This window comes from Sciurus carolinensis, chromosome 13 (genome assembly GCF_902686445.1).
Source record: "Sciurus carolinensis chromosome 13, mSciCar1.2, whole genome shotgun sequence".
NCBI lineage: Eukaryota > Metazoa > Chordata > Mammalia > Rodentia > Sciuridae > Sciurus > Sciurus carolinensis.
Genome location: NC_062225.1, coordinates 26,498,074 through 26,515,873, shown reverse-complemented (window position 1 = coordinate 26,515,873; position 17,800 = coordinate 26,498,074). Strand labels below are relative to the sequence as shown.

At 42.0% G+C, this 17,800-nt stretch overlaps 1 protein-coding gene across 7 annotated transcripts in view; it reads left to right on the top strand.

The window, feature by feature from the left end:
- The window catches only part of Slc4a5 (solute carrier family 4 member 5), a 122,314-nt gene that overhangs the window by 2,053 nt on the left and 102,461 nt on the right, over nt 1-17,800 (top strand). For 5 of the 7 annotated variants that reach the window (XM_047522228.1, XM_047522223.1, XM_047522226.1 and 2 more), the window contains exon 2: nt 2,090-2,163. The exons of the other annotated variants lie outside the window; for them this stretch is intronic. In XM_047522228.1, the coding sequence (XP_047378184.1) occupies nt 2,124-2,163 (40 nt within the window). In that variant the 5' untranslated portion in view covers nt 2,090-2,123. The remainder of the gene's footprint in view (nt 1-2,089; nt 2,164-17,800) is intronic. 7 annotated transcript variants of the gene reach the window in all.

Below are 17,800 nucleotides of genomic sequence, written 5' to 3'. Positions count from 1 at the left end.
CAATTAGATACAACTATATCACATTTGCTGAGAAACTTGCCTCCTGGTAGAGGAAAGAGGAAGTCATCTGAGTGGGTAGAGTGGGAATTTCAGGCTCAGAGATAGCAGAACCAGGGAGCAGCTGCAGGATATTGTGGTAGTTGGAGGACTTCAGGCTGTGTACCTCACCCCTCTACCCTGCCTCTCTCTTTGCTCACACAGAACAGTCAAATGACTGTCCTTGTGTAGCAAGACAGAAAGACACTAAAAGTAAATATGGAACATTTTGGTTAACATCTAACGAGGCATTAGGGCTGAGCATTAGGGAAATGAGTGGTGTACCGGTCAACTCCCACTGGACACTGGACAGAAAAACAATGTTTCCAGGGTAATTCCTTCCATATTTCCTCCCTCAGGAAAAATCCTCAGTCTGCATACCTGTTCTCTTTTTGTATCCTGGAAAAAAAGCTCTCCACTTCATACTTTTCTTTCTTCTCACCTACCCAAGTGAAGCTTAAATCCTTGTATCACAAGGAAAAGAAGAAAGAAACAAATTATTTGAAATAAATGTCCAAATAATTTGAACAAAATCTGAGTAGGTAGAAATCAAAGGGTTTCACTTGAATGCTTGGGAGTAATGTCCCAACTGGTCTTTCCACCTATGTTACAATCCATTCTTAAGGCAATTTTTTTGTTGTTGTACAAAGTCCCATTCCACATTTCTAAGAATTCAGACACTTGTGAATGTTTATGCCTCTCCATAGAATGGTCCAGCCTGTCTTTACAGACCTAAATCTTTATGTCCCCCAACCTACCCTGTGCCCAGGGAAGCTGTTCCCCAGTTCCCAGGGTATTTAGATTGTATTCTTCTACCTCTCGGGTATATATTTTTATAACTCCTTTCCTCTGCCTCAGATTCTGCTTGGTAGCTCTGCTGCTGTAAATCCTTCCCCATTCCATCCCTTCACTGTGCATCTCTAAGCCATTTCCTCCATAGAGCATTTCTTTGTCACAGAGAACCCAGTCTAGGTGTAGGCCTTTAGGAGGTAACAAATGAACATTCATGGAATGAATTAATCCTCCAAACACATGTGGTGTTTTTGTTGTTGTTGTTTGTTTGTTTGTTTTCCTTGCTGCACCTCTCCCTCTGTGCTGCTTTTTGGGTCTCACATTCTGCTTGTGAATCTAGTTCTCAACTAGCTGGAAAATCCCTAACACCTGAGACCATGCTTCTGACTTACCTACCTTGATCTAATGGGGTTTCTTGGGTCACAGACCTTCAGTGCTTAAACCAGAAAAGTCTCAGTCACTCCACAATGTGTTGATCTCCTTAGTCTTGCCTTTCTTTGATTCCATGGATTATTAAGAAAAACTAGGATGTAGGGTTTATGCATTGGTTCAGACTTGGCCTCCAAAATGTGCCTTTCTATGTGTCTGTTGCAGGCAAACCATAGAAATGAAAACACCACATGATGTAGGAATAAAGAGGTCTTTAAATTGGAGGATAAATTTCCTATATGAAAGAGAAGGCAAACCTTGAAATACAAAGGCTGAAGACACCCAGGCCACAGAAGGGATTGTAGAAGAAGAGGGGCAGAGTTCATATTTTACTGGGACTTCCAAGCCCTGCTTTTCCTTCTGTGTATGAGTCCATGGGAAAGTATTATTTTCTGAGCCTGTTTCTAAATCCATAAGGTTAGGGATGAGGATGCTCTCCTTGCAGGACTGTGGAGAAACTTCCATGGGGTGGGAATGTGTGTATGTTCAAGCACAGTGCCTGGTACCTGGAGAGGCTGTGACTTCCTGGCATGATCCTCCTCCCAGTCCCCAGTGCTGTGCCTCCATCCTCTCTATTGGAACTTATGTCATTTTCCCTCATGTCCACTCACTGACTCTTCTTCCTTCCCACTTCCCTGCACACTTCCTATCCCCTACTTCTTTCTCCCTCATATTTTTCCCCCTTACAGAAAAAGTATTGGTTTAAAAAAAAAAAGAAGCCCCAAATCAGTATATAACCTAGAAAATCCACAAAGTATACAATATTTTTCTTACAGAATGTGGCATGTTCAAATGCCTTCTTGTTTTCTTTGTCCACATCCTCTGAAATCAGGATTTGGAGTTTGCAGAGTTGGGGGTCATGGTGGATGTGGAATATTCTTGATCTCAGACCCATGGAGAAAAGAGGTAAAAGTTCTTATATCTTTTCTGAGGATTTTCTATTTGAAAGGATCTGATTCTCTTCTGGGCAATGCCTTGGTTCTGTTGTGCCTGGACAAGCTGAATAGGCAAGTAACAAACCTCCCTAGGACGCACTGATTAGATAAGCAATGAGAACCATTGAAGACGCAGACATGAGATTAAAAAACATAAATGTTACTTTTATAGTGTCTGAATAAACAAAGACTTTTTGATTAAAAAATAGTTGGTCAGTGAGGCAATAGAGGAGGGGCTATGTTAATAGTAGAGGTGGGTGGGTTCCATCTGCAAGGCCAACCCTTAAGGGATTGAATTCAAGAGCCCAGGAGTCACGGGCCACTGCATTGGGGGTGAGTAGAGTGGATTTTAAATATATGGAGTTGTAGTTTAATTGTAGATTCTGATTTGGGAATGTGAGTGAAAGAAAACTGGGCAGTACAGGCAGGAATCCCCCCAGCCCACTGAAAGTCAGGTGGGAATTTTATTGCTTTTCTGTTACAGGGTGGTGCAAGACCTAGAGAGCAAAGATATGGGGCAATCTGATTGTTTAAATTAATCTATAACTATTCTGACATAGTAAAGGGTGAAAACAGAATGATGGCGTTGTTCTGTAGTGTTGGGCTCCCCTGGTTCCCTCGTTTTCTCTCCTTTAGAAAGGGGATCATATCTTTGTGTGCACATCTGTGCAGCGTCAGATTTCTACAGTGATGGGCTGAGACCTGTATCTAGTTATATTTTCTACACAGATGTCTGACTTTCCCTCTTGAATCCCATGCTCTTGAGCCTTGGAAGTCACAGCATTTTGTAATATGAATACTTCACACTTCCAATTCAATAGGGTTATTTATGACATCTTCTCTGAGTACACCACTACAGAAGATATAGACTTATAAAAAAATCCCTACTTCAACTAAGTTTTTTGGCCTGCAGAAGGCATCTTTCTTAAAAATCAAGGATCTGCTTCTTGAAGTCTTTAGGGAGTGAGATAGAAGGAATAGAGGTAGAGTGTCCAGGGAGTTTTTCCTGTCTCCTTAGAAGTAAAAGAGCATATCATTCTTGGGCATCAGGACTACTGGAGATGGGCTGGCTTTCCAGAGAAAAGTTACCCAGTCATTGATGAAATTCTGACTTAGAAACCCAGTGCCCTTAGCGTTGTGGGTTTCTGCCCTGAGAGAGTATCTTACTCTTTCTCCAAGTAGGCACCCTGGAAATTGGAATTCAGCTGTGAGCTAATGAGTTAATAATGTTCCCACGCTGGAGACAATCCAGTCATGTTATTCCCTACCCCCCCACTCACTTACTTTGGGTGGGCCAGTCTAAAGAGAGTACTCTTTCCCCATCCATTAACTGTACTCAATAGGTAGCTCTTATTTGACTCACTGCTTGCCCACAATACCACCAGTCAAGTTTATCTTCTCAGAGAGGTATTAACCAAACAATTAGTAATGAAGATACTAAACATCTCTTCCCTCCACTGCATTGTGAACAGGGATGGTGGCCTGTCAACAACAGAGGCTTCAAGCACAAATGATGGCATCATGAGAAATGTCACCAATCCCCAAACCAGAATCAACTGGTCTTGAATATCCTTTTCTCAGCCTTCATCTATAGAAGAGTATCTTTCTTGAGCTACTTAAGATCTACTTCCTTAAGAGTTGGGCTCTGTGAAGTTTCTGCTAATTTGTTGTCGCAAAAGTGTAGATTTTGGATTTTGAGAACCAGGCCCTTTAAGATTCTGTTACTTAAATAAATGGGTCCAGCTCTGTTTGAGGTCTACAAGGTTACTGTAGTGTCCACTTCTGATGCCACAGAATTTAAGCTGGGTTTGGCTGAGAACTTCTATCTTATATTTAAGCCTTACTCCAGAATAGCAACAGCCTAACAGAAAGAGTTTCCACATCTTCTTTGTTTCTGCCCATCTTACCATGTCTGGGCAACCTGCAATACCACTATCAGACTTCCTAAAACACAGACTTTCTTTTTAGGAAAGTCAATTCAACCAGGATTTATTACCTGTCTGTTCAGTGCCAGGCCTGGCATAAACCCAGTAATGTCATGGTGCTGCCTAAGGTAGGGTAATCCCTCTTGGTCAGTAGTTTAGTCCACAGCCTATCACTGTCTACTGTATTTATGCAAGACACTTTGCTGAGTTTTGGGAGCAATTTGGGGATAAAGAGCACATGGGCCTTTTTGGAGAGCTTACAGGCTAGTGGGAAAGAAAAGATATATGCATTTTTTAATATCTTTATTTTATTTTTTTATGTGGTGCTGAGAATCGAACCCAGTGCCTCACACATGCTAGGCGAGTGCTCTACCCCTGAACCACAACCCCAACCCAAGATATATGCATATTAATTAACAATGAAGATAATATTGTGCATCTGTTCCATTGGATGATCATGATTCATGGTGTAAGATTAGAAAGCAACTTGGTTTTGCCTCTCACTGCTCTTTTAAAAATTTATTCTGAGAGACCTGATCTTGCTCTGTCCCTGAATGATTGTTCTGGTCATCCTTAGTCTTAGTCTCATTTCAAGAATTATAATGTCTACTCCCATGTAATAATTCAAGTTTCCATCCTGATTTAGTGCTGAGGCCCCTTCTGCCCATCCTTAGATGGGCGCTGCAAAAGGGAAGACGGTGGGCGATGGTGGCTGGATGAGGACTCCCTGGTTTCACTCTTCTTCATTCATTTAGCTACAGGCTCCTCCAACTCCTTCAGGGTTGTTGCCTGGGGAGGCAGAAGAGGTGAGAGGTACAAGAAAAATTTCTCTACATATTTGTGGTCTTCAGCCTCACCAGGGTCCTTGGTGAAACGGGTGATTATTTTATGAGTTCCTGGTCTTACCCCTCAGTTTTCCCCTTAAAGCCAATTTTTGGCCCTTGTCAGAATCCCCCATCTATTTACTTCACTCTTCAAGGAGAAAGCCTATGTGGCCAGGTGGGAATTTCTCCACTTCTGCCCACAACAGTCATCTCTTCCTTTCCCTTCTCTCCCCTGGTTTGGAGGAAGCTACCCTCCTTCCCTGGTTTAGATTACAAATCCCCAAAAAGTCATCCAGCAGAATCAAGCAGATCTACCTGGCATAGAAAATAAGACTAAGAGTCCTTTTGTGGATAGGACCATTCTTCATCATGACTCATATGACACATCTTGTAATTTATCTCTACATTTAACAGAACACAATCAAAGTAATAAAGGCTTTTTAAAATTCTTTTCTTTTTGTGGTAAAATAAGCATAACACAAAACACACCGATCTACCATTTTTAAGTGTACAATTTGTTGGCATTAAGTACATTCACAAACCACCATTGCCACCATCTACCTCCAGAACTTTCTCATCATCCCCAACTGAAACTCTGTACCCATTTAACATCAACTCCTACTCCGGCTCCTCTATCCCCTACTTTCTGTCTCTGTGAATATGACTAGGTACCTCTTACAAGTGAATTATACAATATTTGTCATTTTGCTTATTTCATGCAGCATAATGTCCTCAAGGTTCATCCATGTTGAAGCATGTGTCAACATTTCATTACTGCTTAACATGGAATAACATTCCATTGTACATATGTATCACATTTTGCTTATCCATTCTTCAGTTGATGAACAGTTGGGTTGTTTCCACCTTTCTGCTATTTCAGCTATTGTGAAGAATGCTGCTGTGCATAATGCCGTATGAGTAGCTGTTTGAGTTCTGGCCTTTGAGTTCTCTTATGACTTATGATCAGAAGTGGAATTTACTTAGATGTTTCTGAATAGGAAATACATCCATATAGTAGACAATGTAAAAGGTATAAGAGATCATACAGTGAGTGAACTGTGACCCCTGCCTCCCAGTTCTCCCTGGGAGCATCACTGGAACCTGTTTCTATGACTTTTTCCCTGGAGAGATCGTGTACACAAAAACAACCCACATACAAATGGTGGCCATAGGCACTCTTGTACACCTTGATTCTTCACTTACAGTAATTTTTTCTTTTCATTTTTCTCTTTTATTTCCTTCCCTCCCTTCCTTTGTCCATGGGAAATGAACCCAGGGACTCACACATCCTAAGCAAGTGCTTCACCACTGAGCTAAACTCCTGGCCCTTTTTATTGTGGAATAGGGTCTCACTAAGTTTCCCAGGTTGACCTCAACTTTGTGTTGTGATCCTCCTGCCTCAGCCTCCTGAGTAACTGAGATTACAGGTATGTACCACCGTGCCCTACCACTTACCAATATTTCTTTTTTCTTTTCTTTCCTTCTTTTTTCCTCCTTTTTCTTCTCTTCCTCCTCCTCCTCTTCTTCCTCCTCCATCATTTTTTAAAAGAAATTGTAATTATTTTTTTCAGTACTGGGTACTGAACCCAGAGTCTTGTGCATGCTAGGCAAGCGCTCTACCACTGAGCTACAGCCATAGCTCTTCTTACCAATATTTCTAAAAGATCATGTCATAGCAATGTTTGAGTATCCTCTTCTATTTAAAAGCTTCACGGTTTTCTAAAGTACAGAAAAAACTTGGTTTTTTTGATCATTCTTTGTTGATGGATATTCAAGTTTTTTCCAATGTTTTGTTATCACAGACACTGGTATAATAATAGTCAGAATTTACTGCATGCTAATAATGTTCTAGGCCCTCATTAAAATCCTCTCCATATACTTTATCATGTGATTCCTGTGGCAATCCTCTGACATAAACACAGAGAGGTGAATAATTACTCCAAATCATATATTCGCTTTTGTCCACAGATGGGAATGTGTCTGTAAGATAACTTTCTAGATGAAGAATTGAGGCTACCAAAAGGTTCATGCAGTTTGAAGTTCTGTAAATATTGCCTAAGTGGTTATGTTGAGGCTGTGTCTATCTAGTTTCCCTGGCAAGTGTATACGTGAGAGCCCATTACCCGCTACTCTTGCTATTGTGAGACTTCTTGATTTACCAATTTGAAAGATGAATAGTGGTATTTTATCATGGTTCTGATTTGCTCTTTTTTTCCTTTTCAAATATTTAAGGGCCATTTGATTTATGATTTTTTTTAATTCATAAAATGATTTTACACTCGATCTAGAGGAATCTATGAACAAAGTGGCCTGGTTTCCTCTAAATTTTAGTTTTGTTTATAAATTTTCTTTTTGTGGTACAGGGGCTCAAGCCTAGGGTCTCCTGCATGCTAGGCAAGCACTCTTATCACCACTGAGCCACATCCACAGCTACATCCCCAACACTTTTTGTTTATTTTGAGACAAAGTCTCACTAAGTTGCTCAGGCTGGCCTTGAACTTCCTCTGCCTCCCAAATAGCTGGGAATACAGGTGTGTGCCACTATGCCCAGCTTATTTATAGATTTTCTGATAAATAATAAAGGTACAAGATAGAAAATTCAAAAGGATTGAGGGTAAAGATAAGCCCCCCTTCCGTGTCTTTTCACAATTCTTGCTTAAGATAGGAATCAGCCCTCTATCCTGCATGTTCTTGTGGTCACAACCTGGGCCTTTTCTGAGTTGTTCCATTTCTGAAATATTAAATTCTAACATCCCACTTTGACTCCACTGCTATCCTCTTAACTTCACCCAGTACCTGACCTTCAACTTCACTATGAATCCTCTTGGGTCACCCATCATCTGCCCCTTCCTTACCTGACCTTCCATCCCCACTCAGCAAAGGTTCTTGCTCCCTCTAGTCCTTTCAGAAGCTTGACTTTCTGACCCCCTGATCTTGAGTCACATCTTATGGAAAGCTTTACGTTCTGTTTCATGATACCTCACTCAGAATCAGTCCACCCACAAGATCATTCTCATTTTTTTAAATCTTAAGCAGATCTATTACATAATTTATTGCCCAAATTAGAGCTCTTTAGAGAATGAAAGGAGCACAACTAATAATGAAGCCAAAACAGGGGCAGATGGTAACTGCGCAAGGCAAATCAGGATGTAGTTGTCTTAAGGAGTGGTCACATTTAATGGCAGAGTAGAGTTAACATGGGCTGAACGCAACCAATGATTAGGTTGTTTCCTTCATCCTCAGTCAAAGTGTCTCTTCTAACTTGATTTTTTTAAAATAGTGCATTTTCCTAATACTATCCTTAAAATATTCTTTAGAATACCAGCTTCAGATTCCCTAAATGCAAGTGTGTAGAAACATGTTTATTTCTAAAACTCTCATTTGTAATTTTGAGTCCTCATTTTAAAAAGGCGCTGACACTTAATCCCAGTTGTTCTGAGTTTCCATTGCAACTTCCATTTCAGAGCTTGGTTAGAATGGAGTAGAGGGTTCTAGACCCCTAGGAGCCTTTGTCCTTACCTCATTTGATCCCTAGTTATTGGTACCTGCCTGTCATGGTAGGGAATAGTCTCTTTCCCCCTCTTCATGCTGCCTCAGTGAGCTTGTCTGGGTTCTCTTTGGCTCAGATACAACCAGCAGCCATCCTCTTTCTATCTAGGAAGCAAGACACAGTTTCCTTCTGCTCTCAAACCCACAGAGCTATGAGGTATGCTACCTTCTTTCTGGGGCTCAGCCCAGGAAGGAGGGATCCAGACCCTGGTCTTCAGGACCCACCAGCATCAGTGTCTCTCAGCCACCCTCCAACTCTTGTCCTTGTCCTTGGGAACCCTTTTTGGATGAGGAAATGGACATGGTCTTAATCTTTCTTGTTATCATTTTCTCCCATGCTTTACTTTAGGTCTAGACCAGGAGTCTTCCCTGTTCCTAAAGGAAGAGGCTCTTTTACCTAATATTATTTTTCCACATCCTCTCTGAGGCACTGAGCTTGGAATGACTCTGGCTGTTGGAATGGCAGAAAGGAGGGAGGTAAAGGAAATATCAGGTTGTGGGAGGCAATTGATAATATTGCAGAATGTAATTTTGCAAAGCATAAATAAATGTCTTATAAGATGTGCTTCTCATATTAACTATTATGATTTTATAATTTTGTAGATCTTGCGATCCTCCCTACTTTCTTCCTCCAGGCCAGTTCAGCTATTAACTAGCTGTGTGAACTTGGGCAAATTACATTATCCTCTCTAAGCTTTAGTTTCTCATCTGCAAATGAGAAAAATAATAGTTCCTACCAATTAAGTATTTACACTTGCCAAGCACTGTTCTAAATAGTTTGTTTATTGGCTCATTTAATCCTGGCCATAAACTTCTGAGATAGCTAATTTATTCCCATTTTACAGGTAAGGAATCACCTCTCACAGTTGTAAGTAACTTGGTAAAAGTCGTGTGATCTACTCTTGACCACTGCTCTGCCCTGTTCTTCATGAATATTAATAATGACCTTATAGGGTTGCTATGAGAATTAACAAAAGTAAAGTATGTAAAGCACAGTCCAGGGTCTGAAGGAGTTCTTTTTTTGGGGGGGAAGGGGTTCTGAGGATTGAGCTCAGGGACACTTGACCACTGAGTCTCATCCCCACCCTTTTCTGTAGTTTATTTAGAGACAGGGTCTCACTGAGTTGCTTAGCAGCCTCACTTTTGCTGAAGCTGGCTTTGAACTTGTAATCCTCCTGCCTCAGTCTCCTGAGCTGCTGGGATTACAGTGTGCATCACCACTCCTGGTTGGCAGGGTTTGAGCTAAAACTTTAGTGATGATTTATTATTATTATTATCTTATTTGGTTAGTCTAATCTAAAATGCCATTGGAATTGTATTTGACATGTACATCAATTTCTGAAGATTCACATTTGCCCTATTCAGGTTTCCCATCCAGGAATATGGTTCCTCATTACATGTTTCTTTGCAAGGTTTTTTGTATCTAAAATGTGCATTTCTACGCAAGTTTACTTCTAGATGTTTTTATGGTCCTGCCACTGTTAAAAATAACAAAAGTAATTTCCCTCATATCTTTTAATCAGACACTCTTGGTGTCCCCAGTTTCTTGTTCATTAATCACACCTCCCCCCAAATGCCTCCAGAGAGGTGGTTTTCCATAGCCCTCTCATTTTGAACTGACAACATGAAAATCACTTTTCCCATAAGGTAACATGCCCTGACAGGATGTGAGGCACAGGGTGAGAAGCAGCTTTCCAGGGTGGCTCAAGTTGGCCAAGGTGACCACAACCTTGTCCCCTAGCTCAGGAAGTACAGCCTGAGTGATGGGGGATGTGACCAGCCCTAGCAGCCTGTCTGCTTTGGATTCATTTTGGGGACGTCTGAGAAGGGTTCCCAGGTACCTGCAGCAACTCTGTGGTCTTAGTGTTTTCCATTTGTGTTTGCCAAATGATGGCTTCAGTGACAGCTTTGCCAAGAACCAAGCTTGCTACCTGGAGTGTCGGACTTGCTTAAAAGAGGGAATGTCATCCAGCAAAACCTGAGTTTTCTCTGTGAAAATCTGTAAATCCTCTGTGTCTCTTAACACAGTTGACTGGCTGCCTCAGTTTCAGACCTCAAGGGGGCAGCAGAGAGCAAGCAAGAGGAGAGAACAGGACCTTGGTTCAGGGCTTGCAGGGGATATTGGTTCCCAGAGAAGCAACAAAGTCTGCTCTACTCCTGCAAACTGCTAAATACCACTCATCCCCACACCCCACCTCCTCAGAATACACATGTTGTCAACTCCTGAGAGTGTAATCAGTGTAATAATGTTACTAGTTAATTGTAATTATTCCCTGTGGGCCAGATACCAATCTAAGATTTCACATACATTAATTCAATCAGTCAGTGGTAGATATGATTATTAGTCCCATTTTTTTCAGTTGAGGGAAATTTAAGCAAAAATCAAAAACCAACCAAACAAAAAGTATCTTGCTCAAGGTTCCACAGGTTGTAGAGCTAGAGTTTGAACCCAACCAATTGAGCCAGGTTTTATTCTAGGTATCAGAAATACATCCATGAACAAAATAAATGCCCTTCCCTATTAGAGGAACAGACAACAAATAAATAAAGAATAAATAAAATAAATGCCCTTCCCTATTAGAGGAACAGACAACAAATAAATAAAGAATAAATAAAGCCAGGTGGTTCATACCTGCAATCCCCAAAATTCAGGAGACTGAGGCAGGAGTAACTCAAGTTCGAGGCCAGTCTCAGCAACTTAGCAAGACTGTTGTCTCAAAATAAAAGTAAAATTGGCTAGGGATGTAGCTGAGTGGTAGAGCACTCTGGGTTCAATCCTCAGTACCACAAAGCCAACCAAACAAACAAACGAACAAAAAAACCAGACAAGTTAAAACAAAACAAAAAACAGACACATATGTGGGTTTGGATAGAAGTGCTATATGTCCAAATAAAGTAGAGTTAAGGACAGAGAGGAGAATTTCAGTTATGCTGTCAGGAAAGGTATTCTTGGGTAGATGGCATTTGTCCAGATAGTTGAACACATGAGGGAGCAAGTTGGAGAAGGAGTGAGTGCAAAGATTCTGAGGTGAGAATGAGTTTGGGGTGTTGAAGGAGCAGCAAGACATATATAGTGGTTGATGCAGGGTGAGCTGAAACCACAGGACACAGCAGCAATCTGAGAGGAGGGGGAGTACCCATCCAGAGCTTAACCTGGGCACGGCCTCTTAAGGTTTCCCAGCTTCTCTTTAAGATATCTCTCATCTTTTTCTGCCTTCCCATGGAGTTCTGATACCATCACAATATGTCCCCTGCTCAACCCTGGATACTGTTCAAAAGCAGCTAAAGCCGACAAGAATCTGGGGCAGCCAGTTATTGTACCACCTGCCAAAGCTTGGCACTAACAATCTGGAAGCCAAAGACTACACACACTGGAGTGAGTCTTGTCCAGTTTAGGGGGAACTTCTTGTAGTTAAAGTTCTAGAAAAGCCTGCCAGGGCCCCCGAAATGACTCCTTAGTCACACTGACAAGGGTAGAAAGTTTTTCTGTCTTTGTGGAACTTTGCCCCATGCCAGAGTCCTTACCAAAACTGCCCAAAGCCTGTTGGATGTTAAACCCAGGTAGGATTCAGGTGGATGTGGCCAGAAGATGGAAAGGAATCTGTCCCTATGAACAGGTTTGCCCTGTCTCCAAAGGAAACGGAGGTACAGAGGTCAAATGCTACCAATATTAAGAACCTTTGGCTTCCCCTCCTGGTAGAGTCCTGAAGACTGAAGTGGGCCCATATTGAATTTTCCATTGCCTGGGTTAGAGCCTAGAGCTAGAGGATCCTGAATGGTCTAATCCAGGCTTTCTTGACCACTGGGGCTAATTCTCTGTTGTGAGGGCTGGCCTGTGAATTGTAGGATGTTGGCAGCAACCTTAGCCTATCTGTACTATGGGCCAGTAGTACCCTCCCTTTGGTAGGGACCCTCTCTTCAGATGTAGCCAGCTATCTCCAGGAGGAAAACACCTCTGGTGGAGAACCACTGGGGCCCATCTTCCCCTTTCCCCCAGCCAGTGCATGAGTCTCAGCTGTTACCATTCTGTTGATGAGAAGGATTGAAAGTACCCCCAAACATTTACGGTACTAAAAATAGCAGTTGGTGCACTAGCCTTCTTGGCAGTAACATGGAAGGAGGCCAGAAGGCAGGGAGAGGAGAGAAAAGGGGTGGCCAGATCTTCTCTCAACATTTTTTTTTTGGGGGGGGTCTCACAAAACTAAACCATGAGGAGGGGCAGAGATGGAGTTGGACATTGGCATCATGGGACTAGAACTCTCTCTCCCCTCTCTCCCCACCTCACCCTTCCTCCAACACACACACACACAAACTCTGCCACTCTGTGTATTGGCGGCGTTGCTGTATTCTCTCACACTGAAGACCGGGTTTCTCCAGAAATGAAAGAGAGCTTAGCACAGGAGGAGGTTGATGGATGGGCTGATTTAACCCAAGAGTTGGCAGGGCAGGAATAATACACTAAGAGTATCATTGAGGGAGGAAAGAAAGGGATCTGTCATGAAGTCCAGGTCAGAAGGCAAATAAATGAAGTCATATGGGGCTGGCATAGAGGGAGAAGGGGAAGGTGTTTGAAGATTAGAGGTCTTTCTTGGGTTGACAAGCAGGGAAGAAGGGAGTCAGAGATTAAGAAATTGTTCATAAGCGTCCCAACATCTGACCCACCTCCATCAATATATGGTTGTTCTTCTCCAGAGACTAATCCACTTAGACTTACAGAATCATAGGATTTTAGAGCTTGAAGGAAACTCAAGAGATCATTGAGTCCAGTCCACTCCGTGCAGGCTTTTTCTCTAATTCCACAGTATGGGACTTCTCCAAGTCCTCTCTATTCTTATGATCAAAGGAGAAATAAGTTCTAGCCAACAGCTAGAACTTGAAATAGATTTACGACAGAGCTGATTGGAGAATGTTGTTTAGATGTACAATCAGGCCTCCTAATTCTTTCTCATGGAATCAAACTTATCTACCCAGAAATGGAAGAATTCCCTGTCCGGCAAGACAAGAACCTTCCCTGGGAAGGTTACTGTGAAAAGAAGAGAGAGGAGGGAAATGTAGGCCTTCTCTGAAGCATGCAGTTCCCAGGAGGAGGAAACCCAGAGGAATCTGTGTTATGACTCAGGCCTGCTGTATTTTACCAAGTTCCCCAAGCACATGAGCTACTCATCCCCAACTAGTGGGGGATGAGTGAAGAGTTACAAAAGAGAGTCTAGCTTTTCTTAAGACTTCAGAAAAGACAAAGCTCCTAATTTACAGGGCAAGGTAAAAAGGCTTGAAGGGAGAGAGATAGGTTGTGCCCTAAACACCACCAATTAATAAGTGCAAAATCTACTATAAGGACTCTGAGACCCAGAGAGGTGAAGTGATTTCACAAAGATCACACAGCTCTGGGAACAAAATCAAGTTCTCCAGACAATGGCAAAGTTTTATCATTTCACGTGTGGTTCCCCCCGGCCCCCCGCTTGAGGGGCCAGGGTCCGAACCACGGACCTTGCGCATACTAGGTGACCTCTCTCCGATAGGAGCTATTTCTTCTGCTCCATCATTTCACTTGTGTAATTGCAGGTCTTCCATCCAGGGTAATCGGCAAAATAATACAAGTCTCCCATTATTTAGAAGGACTTCTAACTCCTTTCTCCAATACCAGTACTGCCCCCACTTCCTCAATCTACATCTTGACCTCCATCTACACCTCCACTACCATCCTGTTACTTCTACCATTGACATCACCTCTGTCACTTCCTTTATCATTACTCCCACCTCCCCATTTGTCAGTAAGCAGCCAGCAGTCATCCTCTTTGGGTGGAGAGACAGGTGTGAACTAGAACGCTCCTCATATGGTTCAGTCTAGAGAAGTCTCCGATGTCTCCAAGATCAAAGGTATCTCTAGTTTTTGGTGTCATTTGACCTCTCCAAAATATCACCTTAAGGAATTTTATGAAGATTGAATAGTAATACCTTAATGTAGGTATATGTGTTTATACAAACTCATTAACCACAATACTGAGTGCCTCAATTCCTAAGTCAGGCCCTAAGCTGTAGGTATCTAGATACCTGATAAGATCCATTGCCAGCATCTCAGCAGTCTTAAAGTTCTAGCTACCTAAATCTTGAAGATGTTCATATGAGCTGTAACTTTGAGTCCACCGGGGTCATCCCAGTATGTAGCAACAGGCCCACTTGTCTGTAGGCTCCTGGAAATGTTGTTGCCCTCTCTGGGCCTCAGTTTTCCCCAGTATAAAGTGGGCGACCTTGGAATAGAGCTAGATCACCTCCAAGTTTTCTTCCAACTCTAACATCCCTCTGAGGCAGAATACAAAAAAACATCTGGGATAAAAACCATGTAAAGGAATAAATTGGCATTTCAAAATTAAGGCCAGAATATACCACAGCCATAAAAAGATCTGTAAATTAAAATCCAAGAAAAAATTTGGAGCAAAGTCATCGGTCTATAACTCTACTCAGACCCTGCCTTACCCTGCTCTGTCAGCCAACCAGGCAACCGTCCCCGACCTGCAGAAGCGTCCCTTCCCCCACCCTGGTCACATGGCATGCTACCACTGAGCCCCAGAAGTCAATCTCCGATGCCCCAAATACAGTTCAGCCTGGGAATAACAGAGAGCCCTTCCTTCCACCCAACAGGAACAGAGCAAGTGACTCTGACCTCCCTGGGACTTGGATCCTGGTTTCCAACACTAGAACAGGAAGGTAAGTTTGCAGCTTGAAACTTCAGAGAGTAGACGAAGTCATGTAGGTGAGGCAAAAATGTGCTTCCTAGGATGAACAGAGTATTTGAGAGTGAGTTTCACACACACTGAGAAGAATACCAAGAAAGCTGGATAAATCCTTCAAATGAGCATTGGATACTTGCCTTTCTTTTAAAACTTATACTGTATTTGTCACCTTGGTGTCTTGAGTTTACTGGTTTTGGATGTAATTCTCATTCCACATTAACAGAAATGACAGGAGACTCATACTCTCTGACAGCCTGGTGGATTAATTCTATATTGTACTCATCTGATGGAACTGAGAAACTTTCTCTTCTGGGTATGTAAATTTCTATTGTGTTTGCCAAATGTGTGAGATTGGTTGAAATGATTACAAAGTAGGCGAAAAGTCTGAGACTCACTTCTTCCCCCAAGAAGTATGGAGAAATAGATTATACCTGTTAAAATAAATAAAATAAATAGATAACATCTCTGGATAGAAACAGAATGGGGGCTAGCCTCATTTCATAAGACGTTTTTGTTTCTAGGTTTTGTATATGGTACCTGGTGTTACTATTGCTAGTTTGCTTGTGGATATTTTGCTTGTTTTGTCCTTTCTCTCTGGGAGCATGCGTGGGTGTTTGCTTTGTAGGCCCTGAGGCAATGGCAAGCTACAGTTGGAAGGAGGTGTCTCCCTGGCTTTTAGCTTCGCTTCCTAAAGCCCAGCATGATTCTGTGTCATTCTTGTTGATTCAATTCACAAAATAATTCCAGGTCAACCCTGGGGGGGGTACTTTTCTGAAATACTTTGGGCCTTCAAAAGGAATCACCACGTATCATGTGGACTGGTCTAGTTCTTAGATGTTAAGGTCAAATGGCTTTAAAAGACAGAGTAGAAGAAAGAGCTCTCAAAGGGTTGATTAATGAATGTGGCACAAGCTTTTTTTCAGTTATTTTTCTTTCAGAGACATGGATGTCTAATCTTGAGGATTTATTACCATATTTTGCCCTTCATTCCTATAAGTAAGCTGTTTTGTTCTGTTTGTTTCTAGCATCTAGAACAAATGTCTGGAAAAAAGTGGATATAAGGATTTATTAGATTGAATTGATGTGTCCTTGTGGATGGGGAAGGAGTGGATTCTTAACTGGCAGATAATTCCATCACCATGGTTTTGATGGCTAAAGCTTGCTGTGCATATTTGGGCTAGCTGTTATCATTAGCCCCTTGCTGTGCTGCTACTTGAATAGGGTGCCTTCAGTGTTATTTGCCAGGGTAGCACTCTGGTTCTTAGCCTTCCAGACTTAGAGTATTGTTTTTGTCAGTAGCATTTTAGATTGTTAGGTATTGGATCTGGGATCCCAGATGTAATTAATTCCAGGCTAGTGGTAAGGGCAGTGAAATAGAAAGGGGTCTCTGAATGACCAGGACAGAAAAAGATTTGGTCTGATCCCTCACTATAAAATTATGCTTAAGACCAAGGTGATCTACAATCTGAAGATAGATGGGACAATAATGGTAACCTAGGTAGGCACTGGAGGGACTGGTTTTAGAAAAAGCTGCTCTTACAAGCTCTTCCACTTGCTGCATGCTGGGGCCATTGCCACAATTCCTTTGGTAACATATTATAGTGGATGGTTGTACTGGTTAGCACTTTTTGGGTGAAAGTAACTCAAATCAAATAAAGTTACAGAAAAGAAAAGAGGGTCTTATTATAAAGCCATGGGGGGGGGGTTTAATATACAGGAATTCAGTCAGACTTCAGTAAAAGCCTGGAACTCAGAAGCAGAAGGCCATCAGAAACCTATAGTAGACAGCCTCTACGTCTTATATCTTCACTTCTCTTTCTCCTCTTTTCCTCCCTCCTTTCCTTTTATTTCCCTTCCTGTCCCTTCTTCCATTCCTCCCTTACTTCCTTGAGTTTGGGAATCAGCAAGACTCCAATTTGAATCCTGGTTCTCCCATGACTGGCTCTATGACCCAGGACAAATTACTTAATTCTCTTTGTTTCCATTTCCTCATCTGTAAATGGGAATGAAAATTATGTGTTTCACTGAATTGTAGTGAAGATTAAATGAGATTATGAAAGAAAAATATCCAACATTTGATTGATATACATTATATGAAATGTTAGGGATAGAAATTATTTCATAAGTTAGGTCAGGGCTTTTATGGTGAGCAGTGCAGCTGCCAATCAGAACAGTAGCTAACCCAAACATTTTCCATATGGCCAACACTCAGGTTCAGATGGATGACTTCCTCTGAGGTAGCCTGGGTTCTCCTGCTCCTGCAATTTCTAGAAGGGAACTTTTCTCAAGCTGTAAGAAGATAGGAATCAGCATAGAGGAGATGAGGGGGCAATGGTGTCATCTGGTTCTGAACTGGGAGGTATGCATCTACCTGAACATCGTATCTCCATACGTTATGGTTTGGCTATGAGGTGTCTCCCAGAAGTTCTGTGTTAATGCAGGAATATTCAGAGGTGAAATGATTAGAATATGAGAGCTATAACCTGATCAGTCCACCCTAGTCTGAATGGACTAACTGGGTGGTAACTGTAGGCAGGTGCGGCTGGAGGAGGTGCATCACTGGGTGTGTGCCCTGGAAA